Source organism: Vulpes lagopus, chromosome 12 (genome assembly GCF_018345385.1).
Source record: "Vulpes lagopus strain Blue_001 chromosome 12, ASM1834538v1, whole genome shotgun sequence".
In the NCBI taxonomy this organism is placed as follows: Eukaryota; Metazoa; Chordata; class Mammalia; order Carnivora; family Canidae; genus Vulpes; species Vulpes lagopus.
The window spans coordinates 4,019,900-4,041,585 of NC_054835.1; the positions used below are offsets into that span (position 1 = coordinate 4,019,900).

Sequence of the window (21,686 nt, forward strand, 5' to 3'; positions counted from 1 at the left end):
ACCTTTAGCTCAGGTCATGATCCTAGGGTCTTGGGATCAAGCCCCACGTTGGGCTCCCTGCTCTACAAGGAGGTGGCTGCTCCCCCTGCTTATGTTCTTTCTCTCTGTCAAATAAATAAGTAAAATCCTTTAAAAAATAAGATAAAGAGTCTAACATAAATGTAATTGGAGCCCCAGAAGCAAATGTAAGAGTGGGTCAGAAGCAGTATTTAAAATGTAAAGGCTAATAACTTTCCAAAACTGATGGAAGATTCCAAGCCCTAGATTCATGAAAATCTAGAGTCCCCAAACAGAACAAGTATATAGAAATCCACACTAATCACAGTTGAAACAAAAGCAGCCAGAAGAGAAAATAAGATTGCCTTCAAAAAGAAGTAGCGGTTAGACTAACAACTGATTTCTAAATTAAAAGAATAAAGCCATAATATAGTGGAATGATATCTTTAAAGAGATGAACTAAATTAAACATCAACCTAAAATACCATATCTGCCAGAAATATCCTTTGATAGACAAGTTGAAATAAAAATTTGTACCCCTTTCTCATGAAAGGAAGTACCAAAAATACTCTTCATGCAGAAGTAAAAATAAAAAACCAAAACACCAGATAGAGTTTGGGAGATGCAGGAAGGGGTGGAAAAGCAAAGGGTAAATGTATGTGTGTGAATATAAATGAATATTGATTGTTTAAAATAATAATAATAATGTCCTATTGGTTTATAATATGTATAGAATTAAAATATACAACAATAATGCCTCAGAAGTTATGAGGGGAAGTTAAGTGTTCAAACATTCTTGTTCAAACATTCTTGTGCTTTCTGCAAAAGCTAATAAAAGTACCAGTTAATGTAAAAGTACCAGTTTGACTTTGATAGTCATGAATGTGTAATTTCTAGGGTAGTCATATAAAGAATACTAAAAGAATATATAACTTGGGATGCCTGGGTGGCTCAGTGGTGGAGTGTCTGCATTTGGCTCAGGTCATGATCCCATGGTCCTGGGATTGAGTCCTGCATCAGACTCCAGGTGGAAGCCTGCTTCTCCCTCTGCCTATGTTTCTGCCTCTCTTCTCTGTGTCTCTCATGAATAAGTAAATAAAAATCTTTTATATATATGTAGAACTTCTAAACTAATAAAGAAACAATTTTTTTTAATTGCTTAAAAAGAAGGAATAATTTTTAAAATAAGCAATCTAAGAGAAGGCAAGAAGGGGGGAAGGGAGAGCATGGTAAGTGGGACAAATAGGAAGCACTTAGTAAGATGTTAAGTTTATATCCAAATAAATATACAAGTAATTCCATTAAGTATAAATGAATTGAGTACTCTCATAGGCAAATATTGTCAGGTAAGACATAAAAATGAAACCTAATTATGTGTGTTCTTTAAGAGACACATCTAACAGTTTTTTTTTTTAAGATTTTATTTATTTATTCATGAGAGACACAGAGAGAGAGAGGCAGAGACACAGGCAGAGGAAGAAGCAGGCTCCATGCAGGGAGCTCGACATGAGACTCAATCCCGGGACTCCAGGATCTTGCCCTGGGCCGAAGGCAGGCTCTTAACTAGTGAGCCACCCAGGGATCCCCTAAGGGACACATCTAAAACATAAGGACATAGAATGAAAATAAGAGTATGGGAGAAATTTTATTTTATTCAAAATAAAATTGGTGTTTCTCTGTTAATAGCAGATAAAAAACACATCAAGGCAAAAAGTTTTACTAGAGATGAAGGGAGGCACTAAATAATAATGACACAGTGGTTCTGTATTTGTGTGTACCAAAATAGCAGAAGCTCAAAAAACATAAGGCAAAACTTACAGAATTTCAAGAAAAATAGGTAAGTCCACAATCACAATAGATTTTTGCACATTGGAAACCCCCCCCACACACACACATACACACACACACACAATCAGGACATAGAAAGGTGCTTCTGAAACATTAGCACACATAAGAATGATCTGGAGAACTTGTAATACAGATTCCTGGGCCTTGTTCCTAGAAATTCAATTCAAAGGATATATAATGGGTCCTGACAATTTGCAGAACCCAAGTGATGCTGATGCTGATGCTGATGCTGATGGTTCCAGAACCACACAATTAGCAAACAACTTAATGGATATATGCAGAACACTATATTCAACAACTACAAATGCATGTTCTTTTTAAGTACTTGCAGAACATTTTGAAAGTTAACTGTATTCTGGGCCATAAAATACCTCTCAACAAATTTTAAGTAATTTAATACAGAATATGTTTTCTGAGTACAGTGGAATTAAACTCCAACTTGGTAACAAAAGGATAACTAGAAATTCTATTTGAAAATGAAACAATATATTTCGTAGTATTCTCATGAGCTAGTGAGACCACAATGAAAATTGCAAAATATTTTAACTGAATGATCATGAAAATACACCTTTCACCACACCTGTGGGATATGGCTAAACCCATGCTTAAGAGGAAATGTATAACTTTAGATATATATTATATATATAATGTTGGTATTATACATAAAATAATTATATATACTTATATGTATTTGTTATTTATAATATACGATTATATATTATTGTGTATAGTGTGTATATTTTAAATATGTATATAAAGTGAGGAGACTGAAAAATCAGTGAGTTAAGAACTTCATCTCAAGGTATTAAAAGACACTCAATTTAAATAGTGGAAGGAAGGAATAATGAATGTAAGTGCAGAAATTAATGAAATTCTTAAAAAGCATATAGGAGAGCTCAACAAAACCAAAAGTTGTTTCTTTCAAGTCTCCCTTCGACTTCAAACTCTTAGTCCTACTCCCCAAAGGTAATTAACAGTGCTTTAGATATTTGTAATGTTTCTTAATATACATGTTCTTTTCAGATATTCTTTCTGAACCATACTGTATATACTTTTTCCTTCCTTCCTTCCTTCCTTCCTTCTTCCCTCCCTCCCTCTCACTTTCCCTCCCTCCCTCCCTCCCTCCCTCCCTTCCTTCCTTTCTTTTTTTTTTTTTTTAATTTTTTTTTTAAGATTTTAGTTATTTATTTATTCATGAGAGACAGAGAGAGAGAGAGAGAGAGAGAGAGAGAGAGAGAGGCAGAGACACAGGCAGAGGAAGAAGCAAGCTCCATGCAGGGAGCCTGAGGTGGGACTCAATCTGGGGTCTCCAGGATCCCCCCCTGGGCTGAAGGCGGCGCTAAACCCCTGAGCCACCGGGACTGCCCTCTTTTTTTCTTTTAAAAGTCTTTGTGCCACAGTTTTTTCATCCATAAAATAGGGTAAATAATAGAACCTGCCTTACTGGATTGTTATGCAGATTTAATGAGTTAATATGTATGACATGGTTTGAATAGTGCTTGGCACTTAAGAAGCCCTCTATAAACGTTACAACTGTTGTTATTACAAGAGGACATATGGACCTGGACAGAATGACAGTGAGGGTAAGCCTGGATTTGGGAGGTCAAAGGTGGTGGTTAGGGACTGCTTTGGAGGAACACTGTCTGCCAGGTACTCTTTATATGAGTGTGGAATGAATGATGTGGCCAGTGATGAGCCAACAGGTAGAATCATTGGCAGAATCAGCCAATAGCCTGGGCTTGTGACTTGCCCTACAAATCTCAAAATTCAGGAGTAGAAAAGGGGTAAAAAAAAAAAAAAAACTAATTGGGTCACTTCACTAGGATATTATCAGGTGACTGGATCAAAGATCAAGTGAGAGAAGTTTTGAAGTAGTATAATTCGTTTCCTTTTCTCCTTCTTGACTTTCTAAAATTAGATGTTTAGACCATCGCCCCATAGGCACACCAGGTTCTTTACCAAAAGCAAGTTTTGTTATGTATGTTCTATTTGAAAAGTGGTACTGTCTTTTCATATCAGTTATTTTGAGAAATTGGCACTTTAACTCCCCCTGACTGTACATTCAGTATAGAAAAGTGCAGAAAAGTCACTCAGGCCATGCCACCACTATTAAGTAGCACTGTCACCTTGAGCAAGTTATTTAGCCTGAAGTCTCCATTTTTCAACCTGTAAAATTAGGATGGTGATAATCTTTTCAGAGGTTTGAGGGCCTAATGAGATCATATCTGTAGAATGCCTAGTACAGGGCCTGGTATGTCATGAGTGCTTAATAAATGCTAATTTGTTACCCATTCATCAGAATTTTCCTGCTGGGTATGTGATACCTACAAAGCCTTGTCAAGATTCTAGAAGAAAGAGGAAAGAGGCTCAGGCCTTTGACAAACTAGTGTAATAGGAGTCCCCTACCCCCGTCCCCTAGCTTTTCACAGGCACCATAAAGATTAGAGCCAGAGAGTGCTGGGGTGCATGGCAAGCGGGGTTGTGTCTAAATTCTTAGTTTCTGAATATACGTACCCTTGGTGTTATTCTTTATTCTAAAAATGCATGTGATTCATTTTCAATGAGAAATAATTCTATATGTTGAAAGGGTAGGTAGTACCATTTTAAATAAATTCAATTAAATCTTCTGGATTTTTTAAAGAGAAAAGAGAACTGAGATGTATATTTAGTAGGGAGTGGTGATTGAATAAATAAGTGTTTCCGTGACAGAAGGCTTGGCTATAGGGCTTCTTTACATAGAACACTGAATAAATGCTGAGGTTTTCTGTTACGTGAAATTTATCTGGACAGAATATCTATCTAGTTCATTATTACTTAAAAAGTGCTTTGAGATTTAATTTGGGGATGCTGGTGTGTTGCCTGAGAGATGGCCCCACCTTTCCATGCAGCTCGCGAGAGGCACTGATGATGTCAGGGTTTCAAAATCTGTCAGGCTTTCCATGGAATCTATTTAGCTGCACACCTAACACATTTTTATTTTTATTTAATGAGAGAAGTAATTTTAAAGAAAAAAATCTTTAACTGAAAACATTGTCTGTGGTAATTTAGAAGCACCCCGAAGCACGTGTTTTAGGGAGATGAACGGTGTCATTTGTTTTCTGTGTACTGTGGCCTGGAGGCTGACGTTTTATATACTTTTGCATATGAGCCTCTTTGTGAATGTCATGAGCCATTCAGTCTATCACGCATAGAGTAGAAAGGGCAAAGCCAAACTGTTAGGGTGTCAGTACATTATGGCAATAAAATTTTTCACAGCCTCAAATAAAAAAAATATATGTAGTACTTGACAAGTGAATCTGTTTTAAATTATTTCAAATATTATGGAAACTGAATTTCTGTTTGTTCACTTCTCCCATTAGAAGTGGGTTATGTTTCAGAAGTTGGTTTTCAAGTCGGTTATTGGGAATTTGGAACTTACTTTCTAAAAAAGAAGAAAAGATGGTTCGGATTTGTGGGCTAGCCCATGTTTTAACCATAAAAGAGCCAGAATACTTTGCATTACATACTCTTGTAGCCCTAACCATTTAATACAATGACAAATAAAGAAAATTGAATAAACTATTTACCCAGAGTGCTAAGAAAAAAACAGGTCTATTAGATAAAGCATGGTGGAAAAAGGACAAAAATGATTATTGACCTCAGGCAAGTTACATAAACTTTCTTACCTCAGTTTTTAAGTCTATGAAACTGGATCTTTGAGGGGGCTAAATGAGATAATGCATGTAATAATGAGCTCACCGTAATGGCTACTGTTATAAATATAGGTAAAAATAGGATCCAAACCCAGGTTTCTTACAAATTCTAGGTCCAGTGCATTGTCTCACAAGTGGTTATGTTGGGATGGGAGTGAGGAGGGACCAGGAGGCTTAGGTAGTGCTATCAGCTATTTGTGTGCAACAGTGGCCCATAGGTGTGTGGCAGACAGTAGCACTTGGTCCGAGTGTTACCCACCTTTAGTAGGAGGTTTATTATGCTCCGTTATGCAGGGGAGCACTCCCTTTTCCCTTCTCTCACTGTTACCTCTACCCTCTTGCCAGTCTGCACCCCTGCCCCAGCCAGCACTGGGAACATAGACTGGCTCTCCCAGAATCCAATGCTCTGTGGGTGACCTGACCTTAGTGACGACAAGAAGCAGGCAAAGCCAGCAAAGGGTTTGTTGTTGTTGCTTGTTTAAGAGAAGGGAAAGGTAACATTTTTGGGGTACCTGGTGTATTTCAGGCACAGTCCTGTGGGTTTTTTTTTTTCAGTCCTGTGTTTTTTAACATTTTCTCATTTCATTTTCATGACAGCCCCCTTAAGAGTAGATGTTATCCCATCTTGCAGACCAGGAAAGGAGAACCTTAGATGGCATGACAAAGGTAACATAGCTAGGAAATCAGGGGCTGGGATTCACTCACAGAAGGGTCTGTCTGGCTGTCAAGCCCTTGCTCCAGCTGCCCTCTGGGTTCTCCAGGGAATGCACACGTATATGGTTATCTCCAGTGTGTCCAGCCATTCTTTCCTTATATAAACCTGACTGAATGCGCACCCTTGGGAAGGAGAGGACTGGATGAGATTTAGCTTATTAACGCCATTAACTTTAAAAATTGAACAGTATCTGGCTTCCATCCCTCATTTCAAATTGAATCACATAAGGGGGATGAAAACATATTGATTAGGGAAAAACTATTTATTAGAGGTAAAATTGTTTACCATGTAAATATGCTACATGTTCCATTATACACGACTTGGCATTTCAACATTTCATAATCTGTTGCATTTAATTAGGCACAGTACATAAAGTATGCATCACAAGTAAACAGGGGAAATGCAATGGCAAATCTTTCTAAGATTTGTGCTTCATAAATTCTGTTTCCTAATCTCAGTAATGATGTTTTAGTGTCAGCTGCTGCTTTTCCAAACTAATGCCTATCCTCTACCTAATGTATTTTATGCAAGGAAGCAAAATTAAAGATGAACTCTAAAGTTCTACGCTTCTGCATCTTAAAGATTAGGTCTTTAATAATTTTTCTTTTATTTAACGTTGTTAAAATGATAAATGTAGTGATAGAATGTGAAAAGTAAGATACAATTAATGCTAACTAATTAATAAACTGCCTTGCAGTGACTGTAGAGAAATTGTAGATGGTATAGCTTTATAATTTGAACATGGAGTTTTCAAAGCAGTCTGGGAAATTTTAATGGCTGGAGATTTACAAAGTGTCTGGTTTTAATTATTTCAAGAATCCTTGGACCTGCCAAGTTTATCCTCCTGATAGAATACAGAAATGGGATTGTTGATTCCTGTGGTTGTGTGGGCAAGCACAGGGCCTGGTACACTCTGAGAGATTGTTACATGACTTCTAAACGATATTTTTAAGAGGCAGATTGGTTTCTTTCTTCATTGTAAAGTAGATTTTTCTAATTAAAATGAAACAGTACCTGCTCATCTGAAATCAATTTGGATGTTTGAAAACACACAGAAAAATACATTGAAATTACTTATAAATCTACTCTAAAAGATAATCACATATTGATTAGCATGTGAGTCCTGATAACCTTTTCTCTGTGCATATGTGAATATTTTTACCCCACAAATTTTCATGCTGTATGAAAGAAAAACAATGCCCTTTGCTCCTATTTATAACATATTGTGAATATTTCCCCATGTTAATAAATATTCTTCTTCAATATTTTTTTTAATTTTATTTATTTATTCATGAGAGACACAGAGAGACAGGCAGAGACCTGGGCAGAGGGAGATGCAGGCTCCTCATAGGGAACCTGATGTGGGGTTCCTTGGAACCATGACCTGAGCTAAAGGCAGATCAGATGCTCAACCACTGAGCCACTGAGACATCTCTTCAATATGATTTTTAATCAATGATCATGTTCCATTATACAGGTGTGCTATAAATCTACATTCTTTTTCTAATATAAGTAGGACTGTAGGGAATCTCTTTGCGCATATATCTCCGAATATTTCCTTGATATAACTTCTAGTAATACTGATTCAAAGGGTGTGTGCATATTTGTTGGCTTACTCTCCAGAAAGGTTATGCTAAATATTAAGTAAACTATATCTATTTCCATTTTCTTCTTTAATCAGAATGTTTTTGATTTCCTGAAGCTGACAAATTCATTGTCTAGCTTCAAAAGGTCATGGTGACACATAGAAGTGATTGCCTGAATGAGCACCATTTTTATAGCCAGAGGTCTCTAATAGGCATACCCCATCAGAGGGGTGCCCACACTGTACTCACACAAAGAAATTAAAATGAAACCAGAGTTAGCCTGTTCACTTAAGGCAACAGTCTTGAACTAGGGTATATATGGTCCACAGAGTAGCTGAGGACATTCCAGAGGTTACTAGGGCATGGTGGTTCTAAGATTTTCACTGGCCGACTTTCCTTATATATGTATATACTCTCTCCTAAAAATCTATGAGCCTCAGAAAGCTGCTGTGGTAGAAGCGCTGTGTGGTTTTTCCCTCCTCCACTTTATCACTTACCATTTTTCCAACTGGGTAGCTCAGGTGTTGAGCATCTGCCTTCGGCTCAGGTCGTGACCCTGGGGTCCTGGGATCAAGTCTCGCATTGGGCTCCTGCAGAGAGCCTGCTTCTCCTTCTGCCTATGTCTCTGCCTCTCTGTGTTTCTCATGAATAAATAAATAAAATCTTTAAAAAAAAAAAAAAAAGGAATACTCCCATCCTATATGATGACCCATTGTCCCAAAGTGTGAGACCCTCTCTGGTGCCCACCAAGGGATTGTGTAAAATACTGGTAATAACCAAACTGCCTTCAATCAGCACTTTATAATCCTACACCCCTCTGATTAAGAAATGCATGTTAGATTTAAAACAAAAACAAAACACTTTACTTTTGACAATCAAAACAAATACTTTTATTTATAAATCTTTGTATTGCTTTGATAAATTTTGGACAAATTGTAATGATAGCTTAATCCAGAAAGATACATTAAACATGTAGAGCCTTATAATTATAGGCAATAAAAACAGTTTAAATTTTCAATTTCCATACATTTCTTTTGCACAGCATGAAAGTGTTTTGCATTAGGAGAATATGGAAGGGAAATACACTTCTAAGAACAAAAGAGAACACAAAATTTTTGACTGTTAAAGAAAAGTTATGTATTTTTGAAATGGATAGTGGGTATCAAATTGCTATTTAAATTTGGCTGGATACATTTTAAAGAATAGTGTTGCAGTTTTATTTTAAAATGTCAAGATTTATGACATAGTGAAATAACATTGTTTACAACTCTAAAACTTATAATGAAAAATTATAGATGCCAACTTAAAAAATGTGCAAAGGACAGAATATATGTGAGCAGGTACCTGATAATTCAAAATTTCTTAAGGGAATATTCCAGCAAAAAGTGGGCCATCTATTGACACAGGACAGGTACCTGGCTGGGAATGCCACCTCCCCTGGCCTCAGGTGGCCTCACCTGACCCCATTCCCCACTGCACTTCCTAGAAATCTCAAGCCCAGCCTTTGTTTTCCTTCCACTTCTCTTCCACCTAGTGAGGCCGTGCAGAAGGGAGGCATGAGATAGCCTGCAGGGGCCCCTTCAGGCTTTCCCTTTCCCTTGCTCTCCCTGGTCCTGTTTAGGAGCCAGAGCCTGGTGCTCCTTCCAGTGCCTTTACTCATGCCCATCCACTGCTACTCACCCCGCCCCCCTGTGGTGCCCTGATTCTCACCAGTGGGAACTGGCCTATCCTATTAGTCCTTCACTCAGACATCACATCTTTCAGAAACATTCCTTGGATCTCTGTTCCTCTTTTCCTTTATAATGGCTTCTCCTTCCTTTCTCACTACGCTAGAGGGGTTTAGAGATTGAAAGGGAAAAAAAGGAGTTAAGTTCTAGAGCAGGAAGAGGTAGGTAGCAGCTGATGTTTTTGGCTTCTCTGTGTCCACAGAGCTTCTAGAGGTTTGTGCCTCTGAAATATGCAGTCTCAATAAAAATGCTGTTGAATTGAAGCTGAGTCCAGTTCAGGCTCCACATTACCTCAGAAGTCTCCTCTGACTTCCCAGACCTGCTGGCACTTCTCTTCCTTCAGATCCCTGCTGTGCTTAGTTAGAATCTGTACTGCACAACTTGGTGTGATCATTACTGTCCTCCAATTTTTGCAAATTATTTTGAGTATCTAGCATTGTTTTTATAATCATATTGCAAATTCTAGGCAGGTAGAGGTACGTGTTTGTTTATTCTTTTATCTCTTCGTGGCACTGTAATAGATCCTCAGTAAACATCCAATTAGTATGGAAAAGGAAAAAATTGATGGGGAACCCTGGTGTTGAAACCTGGACCTATCACACTTTGCTGTATGATTTGGGGCAACTTGTGTAGTCTGGATCTCTTATTCCTTGGTTGATATAACATGGGTGATAGTAATAGCTAATAGTCATCAAGTAATTATGATGGGCCAAATCATTAACATACCCAACAATTTGAAGAGTTTGTCTCTCTTTAGATTCCACATATCAAAACATTTGGCTTTTTTTTTTTTTTTTTAAGATTTTATTTGTTTGAAAGAGCAAGAGCATGAGTAAAGAGAAGGACAGAGGGAGAAGAAGCAGGTTCCCTGCCAAGCAGGAAGCCCATTGCAGGACTCAATCCCAGGACTCTGGGATCATGACCTGAGCTGAAGGCAAATGCTTCACCGACTAAGCCACTCAGGCATCCCAACATTTGACTATTTAAAAGTGATTGGCAGTCTGCTGCTGAATTGAGCTCAGGAAATGCATGGCCTTAGTAAATGGGAGAGACTGGAAGCTTTTCTGGCCACTTCTTGGCCTTATAGAAGGGCTCCAGAAAATTAGCAGCCTGCAGAATGTTCACTACTCATTTCCCCAGCTGCCAAAGGCTCACTCACAATCTGGGAGCTGATAGCAGTGAACAAGAGTAGAAGGAGGAATGTATTTGTGTTCTTATTCTCTCTTCTTGTTTTTAATTGATCTTAAAATCTTGCCTGGCCCTTCACCTTCTGCACAGTCCAGAGTCATGAATCCTTGATACATGGCTCAAAAGAGAAGCATGTGACAGCATATTCCCTTTCTCTCCACCAATTTCCTGCCTGTTTCTGTTCTGGGACCAACATACAGATCATTCTAGTTCAGAGATGGAGCAAGCTCTGCTCTACTTACTTCCTGTGTGTACAGCTTGGCTTTACTGTGAGAACCGTGTAGGAGGGACACATGTGATCTGTAGCTTTGGGTGCTTCCCACAGGGTGAGGGTGGAGGTTCTTTTGCAACTAATTGTACCCATTTGTTTCTAAAAGGTGACAGAAATTCCTGAACTTAAATGTCGATTTATAGATTAATTACACTGATCTTAGTTGCAGCAGTATAGTCTTAATAGCCGATCGCTGCAATACCCAAATCTGTGATATCAGAATGTGACGTGCATATTTTAATTTGAGAAATAGTTTAACATTTTTAGATATTCATTTAGATGTGGTTATGCAGGTTAAACATAATGTATGATCACTGCTTCTTTCATTGCTTCCAATTAAACCTTGCTTGTTAGTTTAACCTCTAGGTAATCCCATCAAACAATTGGTGTCAAGGAAACACTGCCCACAGTAGCTTCGGATGAGTGGCCATTAATTTTAATTGCCTTGATATTAAAGATTAAGAAGTATTGGGACTAGCAGAATAGAAACGATCTGATGTCAAGCAAATCCACTTGCTAAAGCTTCCCCAGGCTGCTGGTGATATTAAAATTTTACTGTGAGAATTAAATAAACCTTTATTAGTGATGACTGTTGTTTGATTGGTCCAGGGGTATGCATAAACACAGGATTCTTGCATATCTGGAGATGAGACCCTTCAGTGGTACAGAGATTCCTCAATTATGAAACTGTTAATAAAGCTGTAATCTGATTTTCCAGGCTAGGTTTCATTAATGTATTATAGCTTCTCTGATTGTCAAGGTAATATTAACTACAAAGTATGGAATTCAACAGAGAATTGTTTAGAAGAGGAGAATTCTAAGATGGGCCTTTGTTGCTAAATTCAGAGTTGGGGAATTTTCATTAATTATACTTAAGAAATGCCAAATTCCCTCTCAACCAGGAATATCTCCCTTCACACTGTAGATATATTCAATATTTAACTCTTTTGAAGGTCTGCCAGTCTTATTCAGACAAACTGGAGTGATGTATGTTGAAGGAGTTTTTTGCAAACCAGCTCTCTAAGTGTGCCTTCTGAGCTGAGAATGTGCTTGTGAAACATGAGGTAGGGTCTGAGAGAACTTGCTTTAACCAGCATAATCAGAACAGATACCTTTATGTTCCTTTTTCAGTCTTGAGTCAGAACTTTTGTTTTTAGAGTCCTATAATTCTGATATGGGAATGACCCTAACAGTCACTGAACTGACTTCTCCCAGAGTATCTGTCTCCCTGTTCTTAGAGGCCTGGGCCCCACATCAGCATCATCTCTGGCTTCCCCCTCTCCCCTGACCTCTACAGCTGGTCTGTGGCTAATTCTGCCAGTGTCTCCCCCTCGATAGCTGTCTTCTCCATAACTACAGCTTTACCTGGTTATGGTTTTCATTTCCTCCTTCCCTTTGCATTCTCCTGGCTCTTCCTCCCACTACCACATCCTACTCAGTGATCATGTGCTCCTATCCCAAGCCTTTGGAGCTCAAAGAAGGGAGGGCAGAGAATACCAATCGCCTAGTGGAATTCAGTCCCTCAGGGCTGTTTGAGAACCTAGTATTATCACCAGCTAGGTGTTGGAACTAAAGCCAATGATTAGAAAGGAGAGGGAACCAGATCTTAGTTCTATATAGGGAACTGTATATCTGTCAGAATTGTCCAACGGGGAATCAGGGACTTTGTAAGGTAGGAAGTACCACGTCTCTAGAGGCAGAGATGCCATGAACGCAAAGAGAAAACAGAGAAGGAGATACAAGTTAAGAGGACACATAAACTCCATTTTAGACCTATTAAGTTGGAGGTTGTGGCAAAACATTTATATATTAGTGTCTTTAAAGTCAAGAACCAAAATTCATAGAAGTTAGGGCTAGAGATGGAACTCTGGGAGTCATCCACACACAGAGACAATGATTGAAATCAATGTGGATAAGATTGCTCAAGGAGAAGAGAGAAGAGGACCAAGAGCTGAGTTTTGGAGAACACACACACAGACACATGCATGCACACACACACACTGGCATATCAGACAATCCCGAAAGGTCAAACAAGGAAAGAAAAAAGGCCATTGAATTTGGGACAGGTTAAGTTATGTAACCACCTCAGTCAACCACCTAGTCCTTGAGATTAAGATTAAATGAGAGAATATATGCAGAGGGTTCTGCATAATGCTTGACACATGGGAGATAGTCATTAAATGATGGTTATTATGACCCCTAAAATTTGGTATGAAGGAAGGAAGTGCTATATACGGTCCATAAGGGGTGAGGAGGGTGGGGGGGGATACTAGTGGAACAGGAGCAGCTAGGAAGTCCGGATCTGTAGCATATTTACTTCCTGGTGCGTTTTGGCTTCTCTCTGTCTGATGAACTCATGCTCATGGTTCCCACATGGATCCTCAGTGAGTATGTTTCCCCACTATGAGACAGCATGTGGGCAGTAGCAAGGGCATATTTATTGTCTTCCTCAGGTGGCTTCCTTGCCAGGGTTCTCTGGCTTCTTCTGGAAGGATGATTGCCATGGGTTGAAGAATTAGTTCTATTTCCAAAGCAATTAAACTCTTGGCAGAGAAGGTCAATAAGCATACCCACTGGCACAAATTGGGTTGGAGGGCTCACACCACTCCTTATTTTTCCTCAGGGCCTCTGAATAGCTGTTCAGGATAAAACAGTGCCCCACACAGCCTGATACCACAGCAACATGCCCCTTTGACAGATTATTAAGAAATTATTGAAGAGTATTTTTAAACTGTTACTTTAACAAAAGAGAGGTCAGAGCCTTTTATATAGCAGGCAGGTACCTTTTTATAAACTGCAGCGTGGGTTTTAGTTTCTTTATAGAGCTCAGCTACAGGTGCCTGAACACATCACATAACTATGAGCAAGGAATCTCGGGCTGAAATTTTGCTGTCAGTGAAATGTGATGACATCTTCCTGTTGCCGAGCTCCTCTTTAGAAATCTCTTCCATTTGCACGGGCTGACATCATAAGTTGTGTGTAAAAGACCTAAGTATATTACAGCTGATGAAATCAGAGCAGCTCCCCTATATTTGCATTTGACCTTATTGGAATTACTTAAATTTCAAGTTGTGACCTTCTCGTGTGTTAACTGGAGGAGCTTGAGCAGCCACCTTGGCAGACATAGTACCTTCAAGACAGGAGACAAAAGCATCATTCATCCATTATTAATTGATGTTATTCTTTTCAGCAGACCAAACTTGAATCTACTGTCCAGCTGCCAAAATCATTCCAGACCCAAAAAGAATAAGTCATTCCTTCACAAAAATTTATTATTTACCTAACTTAACAAAAATGTTCCCCCTTTAGGTTTTCAGCTACTTTTGGGTGGGGGGCTGGTCATTCATATACTAGTTGGTATATACCAACTGAATACTTTTTAGGAACAGTGCACCAGTCCTCTTTAATATTACTGTTGCTAACTCCAAGAAGTGGTATTGATTCTGACTGTCAAGGTTTCTGAAGAGAGAAAACAAACCCCAAAAACCATTATGCACCATCCACAGGATGTGATTGCAAGCTAAGAATTGAATGTCTCCCAAGGAAAAAAAAAGAATGTCTCCCAAGGTGTCTCTCTGGTGTCCAACAGTTATTATTGGAGGTTTGACTCTTTTTTTCCCCCCTTTTGACCTCTCTTTCCCTTTACTCATGTCCCTGTAATCTGTAGGTATCCAACTGGTTTGGCAACAAACGAATCAGGTACAAGAAGAATATCGGCAAGTTTCAGGAAGAAGCCAACCTCTATGCCGCAAAGACAGCTGTGACGGCTGCGCATGCAGTAGCTGCAGCTGTGCAGAACAACCAGACCAATTCGCCCACCACACCAAATTCTGGTGCGTACTGGCTGCTCGCTCCCTACTTGGCTCAGGCAGCCTTGTGCCACAAAAGCCTGTCCCAAAGGCCAGGACACCGGAGCCATACTGAGGACACAGTGGATTTATAAAGGAAGATTTATATTAAAATGAGGGCTTATTCTAGGGCTGGGCGAATGAGTGGATGGCCAGAGTCTGTAAACCCACTGTTCATAATGAGTGCTACTCGCTACTGGTAGATTCTGGAACCTTTACACTTAATAGTGGTTTTTAATTCAGCAGTTATGCCAAGTGCTATCACTAATAATTATTTTAACTATACTGTTCCATGTATCATTTTAACGTCCATAGTGATCTGTCAAAGAATAAAGGGAATTGCAGAAGTGGGAGGTTAAACTGTTGCTGTGCATCATGAAGCTAGAATGTTGGAGTACAGCAATGCTTTCTGGTTAATATAGTGGCAGACTCCAGTCTGCTGTCCTTCTTGGCATTTCCTTAGCACCTGTGCTGCCATGGCAGGTGGTGAGCCACGAGGGGTGTGACAATACATGGATGCAGTATCTGCAATATTGTGGTACATTTGGACCACATTTTATGTGACATTTGTGATGGAGTTAAAAACATCTAAAAACTACAGGGAGCCTGAGTAACAGTGAAAGATGTGCAGCTCGTCTACGCAGATGAACACAAGAAGCAATTCAAGGCACTTTTCTAAGAAGATCTTTTATATATAATCTTTAAAAGTTCAGAAAGCAAGGGGATTTTATTTGTTTGTTGTCTTTCTCCCACCTTCTCTCCCTCACCTCCCTTGCCCCAAACTCCTCACCCCCTGTGCTTTTTAATGAAACATAAGCAGGTGAAAGCTAGGTAGAAGGTATGGCTAAGAAAGAGCTTCAGAAAAATGTTTCTTCTCCACATAATTGTCTACTGTGACAGTTAATGATGGCAAAGAGCTCATTTCATGACTGAGCCCTAGAGATAAATGAAAAGAAGGGGGTGGCTCCAGGCCAGCTGCTGGGTGTTTTTCTGCTTCCTTCAATTTGCTCTTTGTTTCTTATTTGGGTTTCCCCACTGGTAGAACTTTACTAGCTGCAAAATGAATCACAGGACTTAACTCCTTGGAGTGATCCTCCATCTTCTTAGATCTGGAAATGCTTTATGTTGTACCAGACCTTTCCCTTCTGCACCTTTTCTCCTTTCCCTGCCTACAGGTCTTTGAGGATTATGTGTGTAGCTCTCTGTTATTCAGCTACTTAACTCTTTCCTTTCCAGGTTCTTCTGGTTCTTTTAACCTCCCAAATTCTGGGGACATGTTCATGAACATGCAGAGTCTGAATGGGGATTCTTACCAAGGGTCCCAAGTCGGAGCCAATGTGCAATCACAGGTAGGAGAAATGCCCCAACTGGGGCCTTTCTAGCAGGGTAGGGTTTGGGTTCAAAACTCCATACTCTTACCCCATGGAAGTGGTCTGCACATCCATGCAGAACCTGTGCTGGGTGCTTCCCAATGTGACCCATCTGCCCCACCATTTAATTTAATGAGAAGTCAAGTGAACAGTGACTTTTGATGATTCAAACCTAATAAACTTTGTGAATGCATTCGGCTCTGGCTTGAGCTCATGGAGAGGGATGGGTGCATTTTACCTTTGTAACAACAGCAACAATAACACATTGTGTGTGCAAATGTATGTATGGTTTAAAAACATATTACTGTTTCATTTCTGAAAATTTTAAAGTCAGAATTTTAAAAAACCTGAGTTCTTAAAGTATATCCTAGGTTCAACTCTTTTCTAATCCTCGTAATTGAGAGCAACTACTTGTGTTTATGTGTTCAGGTGTGTGTATGTGTGTGTGCGCGCACGCGCTCGTGTGTGTGTGTGTGTGTGTGTGTGTGTGTGTGTGAGAGAGAGAGAGAGAGAGAGAGAGAGAGAGAGAGAGAGATCCAGTATACATATTTATAAGTAGTTTTCACCCATAGCCACACACATTTCGTTGACGTAGATGGAAAGTTTGCATTGCCAGGAAGCTGTTATTGTTTGGCTGGCATGAAAAACAAAGATGTGTGAGTTTAAATATGCAAAGAATTGTTGAAATTCTGCCAGTCACATTTGATTGATAAATTTGTCTTTCATTGAAGATGCTAAACCCTTGTGGCACACATAATTCAAATTGTTTCCTTTTGTAAATTATGATGTTTTAATAGATTTGGGATGATGAATTTTATTTCGTCTCACTTCTAGGTGGATACCCTCCGTCATGTTATCAATCAGACGGGAGGCTACAGTGATGGCCTTGGAGGAAACTCACTGTACAGTCCACATAATTTAAATGTGAGTACTCTGGGGAACCAGATTCAAAGAGCTGGAGGAACAGCGGTGGGTCAACAATGACTAATAAATAAATTAATAGCCATTTGACTTGGCTTCTCATCTTGTTGGCAGGTAGGGAAGGCAGCATTTCTACTGCACTTTTATTTTATGAACCTAAACACTTAATGTTACCGTGATGCCCTTAGAAGTCCTCACACCTAACCAGGGTGGCTAGCATTCTGTCGTCAATAGGGACTCAAACGTCAGCCCGTTAAGATGCCATCTTTCCTACTGGCTGTGCTGTATTCCAGGGAGATGGTGAAAAACAGGTCATTTATCTTAGAATCAAGCAGCAGGAAACATTCCCATAGCTCAAGTGAAGGGGACAACCTTGGAGGGTCCCAGACAGATCAACAGACCAATTCTCAACAAAGAATTCTGTTCTTAAGAGCAAGCTAGCTGTGTTGTCAATGTGGGATGAGAAACCTATTCAGCACTTTTAGTGGCCTCGATTTTTTTTTTTTTAATTGTGGAGGAAATAATTTTAGCTTGTGTAACCAATTCACCAAAACTTCACTTCTACCCCACACTGACATGGATGGGAAATGGCAAGATTTACAGGCCCTGCAAGGGATCCAGGGGCGGGGGTCATCAGAGGGGACTGGGTGGGCAGTGGTGAATAGAACCTGGGATTCCAGACTTAAGGAGAAAACGAACTGCCCCAAGCATGGTGGTAGAGTTGGGAGGAAAGTGGACAAAATTCTCCCTTTTTTAGGGCCTTGGCTGCTATGACAGTAAACATTCATGATTGAAAAAGTGATTGAGAATGTTCGATTGTAAAGGGAAGAAAGGACCATTAAATACTCAAATCTTTTACATTTGAAATGTCAAATCTTTCTTTTTGGGTTTATAAATAACTCATAATAACCCACAACAAACCATATAAAAAGCCTTTTAGTTGCATTTCTCCTTTTTCATTTAAGTGTTTTGAAATGCTTCAGAGAATGTGCGATATCCTTATCAACATGATAAAATATGAAACTGTGATTGCCTGCAGCATTTTACAGACATGAATTCCATCTTCACTGATGAGGCTTGATAAGGCGCTGTTGTATAATACAGTGCATAATCTCAAACCACCAGAGGAAGGATTAATTTATTTTGAAAAAAAAAAGAATGCTTGCTGACAACCTCTCCTCCAGCTGCCATGCTGGGTAAAAATATTGTACATTTGTTGTTTATAAATTTGGATAAAAGAGGAATGATGTTTACTTCAGATGGAATATCTTTAGACTTGTATCTGTGTAAGAGTTTTTCTTTTTCTAAGTAGATTTTCATACCTGAAGGGTAAAAACAGCTTACTGTTTAGATAGAGAAGAGGATGTCTTAGAGTCCCACAAACGCACATGAGTGTGTCACCATCCAACCTGCAAAACCAAGGAGGCTATGGAAATGCATCACCAGAGCATTAGCTTTTTCCTAGCTGCAATTTGATATGCCCCAAGCCTGGAAAATCCTTTTCCCCTTTGGCTCTGGTCATCTCTGTGGGATTCTTTGATCCCCCTTCTACTTCCTTTCCCTTGGTCCTAGAGGGAGGAAAGGTGCTTTCATGCAGCACTGCACAGTGAATCAGAAGACAGGGCACTCTCTAAGAACAGTGACCATGGGAGAAAGAAACAGGCCCAGCAAGCACAGAGCTCATCCAATAGCCACATCTGGGCTGGGTGGGGACTCCAGACCCCGTTCCCAGTAGCCTAGTGGCACAGGCCTCGAAGAAGACATTTTAGATGGACTCACAGAAGTCGGAGACTCAAGCAAAAGAAGCAGGGGGGCCTGATGACCCACACTGACACTGGTGTGGGCATCCGGCTCTGGGGACAGCATAGCAGGAGGCTGGGCTGAACCGTAGGCACTGGGTGTCAGCCAGCTCACCCTTGCCTTCTCTCCAGGAAGGCCCGCCCCGTCACTTCCACTCAATGTTCCCCAACTTACAAGCCCAGCACCTCCCTCTTCTTGACTGACATAAAAATATGTAGCGACAAGCTGTCTGCCACAGCAGAAATCTGATCAGACATTGATTTCAGCAATTGCCTCTATAGGCCAAGACATAAGGCAAATTTGTTTTGGAGCACTGTTACTGCTGATGCAGGGCTGAGGCGGGAAGGGCCAGTGGCATGCGAAAAGCCGTAGCAACATCCCAAATAGGAGCTCCAGTTAGAAATAATTGGAATACAGATTTGAATAGTGTGCTCCTCCGCAGTTCATGCATTTTCATTCTGGAAGATGCGATTTGGAGGGAAATTCTGGCCTTCATTTTCCCAGGGTTACAGTAGCCGGCTATCAGGGAACTTCTTCTCTATGGAAATGAGGATTAAGCTGGGCTGGAGGTTATACTTCATGGAGCCCAAGGACTGGCTGAGGCCTTGAACTGAGCTTCTCCACTACTCCCTTCTTAAAAGATCTCTTTCCCAGTCGCTTTATTTTTACAGCAAATCAAAGGCTGAGCTGCATGCCAGCTTGAGACTCACTGAAGCTCTCCTTCAACGAGCTGATTTATTGCCAAGACTTTACTTGGTGGGATGGATTTGTTTTACATGCATTTAATCCTACTTTAACACATGCTTCAAACTCCTGCCAATGTGGGTTTAGAAAATACATTTTGCTAATGTATCTTTGCTCTCGTGTTGTCATGTGAGTGTTTTAAATTAGAGAATAGAATTAATATGGAGAAGTGTACCCGTTGAACTGCATTTCTCTTTTCAGGCTAATGGAGGCTGGCAGGACGCAACAACTCCATCTTCGGTGACTTCCCCGACAGAAGGCCCAGGAAGTGTGCACTCTGATACCTCTAACTGATCTCTGGCAACACTTTTCCCTGAGCTGACATGCCTTGATACGTGCATTCAGAGCAACAGGAGGAAAAGGAAAGAGTTTTTGTAGCCCACCATTTACAGCTTTACTGTAAAACCTTGTCTTATTAGAGAACTTGGTAAATCAGTTTTTTAAGGAATCATAATCATTTGTATTTATACTTAAAAACACATAATGTTAAAAAAAAAGCACTTTATCCAATTAGGCCAAGATTTAACATTGTTGACAGTCCTATAGCTATTTTATCATAATTTATTATCAATATTTTACATTAATTGTTTCACAGTTGCCAATGACTTGGCCTTAAGGGTAAAAAGTACAATATATGCTAAACCTCAATCGTTAAAGCAGATGCAAAGATTCACCTCACCTAAATTGAATTTCTTGCATATTTTCATCACGGACTTTGTCTTTCTTTCATATCACTAATGGGGTTGGAATGAAGGAGCTGTTTGGCTATCTCTGTTAACGATGGTTTGTTTAAGAATCTTCCTGGTCACGTTTGTGTTTCCATCTCTTATGTTATAATTAGATCATAGACTGGTAGCATCTTTTCTCTCTCTGGAAGCACCAGTGCCCAGAGTCGGCTCGGTAATTAAATTATGGATCCAGATTGTTCTGAGAGATGAAGACACTTGCTGCTGATAAGAGGAGAACACGAGATCCGTCTGGGGTTGTACGGTGTGCGCTGGGTGCTGCACGGACTTGTCAAGGTTTGCTATGTCCTCTGGGCATCCACAAAGGCCCTGCTCTCTGGAGTGTTGTATATAGTGTAGCAAAAGAGTATTTATACATCTCACCAATCAAAACACAGCTTTATTACCTCATGCGAACTCATACAAACCAATAGAATTTCAACATGTTCTGTAGCTTAGAGTGCTCACTTACTACCTCTGAACAATACTCACGCTGTAGTTTGTCTCTTTCTTACCTTTTTGCATCTTGTAATTAACTCTTTGTTTCCTTCATAAAATGTAATGTACATTGTAATCTTTTAAAAGAAAAATCAGGGTTGCATTTGCAACTTTTAAAAAACCGAGAGTGGAAACATTGGGTCTTCAATGAACACAGGATCAGTAGAACTGTTGTAAATACTGAGAAAGCATTTTGAATGTTCTTCATCTTATTACTAATCCATGCAAAAAAGAAAAAAAAAAAAGCGGCGCCGATTGTGATGCATTCAAAGTCCAGTATTCGGTACTGTATATTTCACCCTGTGTGCTGGGGCCCCCTCTCCTTCCTCTCTTTTTGTATTGTATGCGATTCTGAAACTGATTGAGTCATGAAAATAATTTGTGGCGGTGATTCTAATGTATTAAAACTGTTTCGTGTTCCTTTCTAACTGGATTACACCCTGGATTGAAAAAGTCTTCCTCGTGGTAGCTCTATGTAGTTTCAAACATGAATAAACTTTTTGCTTTCATGATTAAATGTTGCAGTGTCTTAAGTAGGCTGCCACAGGAGCCGGCCAGGGGGTCCGGCAAACAGAAAGCCTGCCCAGAAGCGGGCCGGGCCGTGGGAAGGTGCAGCCTGTCACACCACACAGGGGCTTTGAAATGATGGGAAAGCAAGTGGTGGAGAACAGCTCAACTGACTGGCTGCCCCCCTCTGCGTGGACTCCCAGCTAACTCCTGGACCGTTGTTACGTGTCCTCTGTGGATCCCTGTGTT

General features: G+C 39.9%; 1 protein-coding gene across 3 annotated transcripts in view; it reads left to right on the forward strand.

Moving 5' to 3' along the window:
• The window catches only part of PBX3 (PBX homeobox 3), a 220,627-nt gene extending 199,185 nt beyond the window's left edge, over positions 1-21,442 (forward strand). For 2 of the 3 annotated variants that reach the window (XM_041725869.1, XM_041725870.1), the window contains exons 6-9: positions 14,692-14,857; positions 16,109-16,221; positions 17,077-17,166; positions 19,909-21,442. In XM_041725869.1, the coding sequence (XP_041581803.1) occupies positions 14,692-14,857; positions 16,109-16,221; positions 17,077-17,166; positions 19,909-20,001 (462 nt within the window). In that variant the 3' untranslated portion in view covers positions 20,002-21,442. The remainder of the gene's footprint in view (positions 1-14,691; positions 14,858-16,108; positions 16,222-17,076; positions 17,167-19,908) is intronic. The other variant, XM_041725871.1, reaches the window with a different exon arrangement.
• The last annotated feature ends 244 nt before the right edge of the window (positions 21,443-21,686 follow it).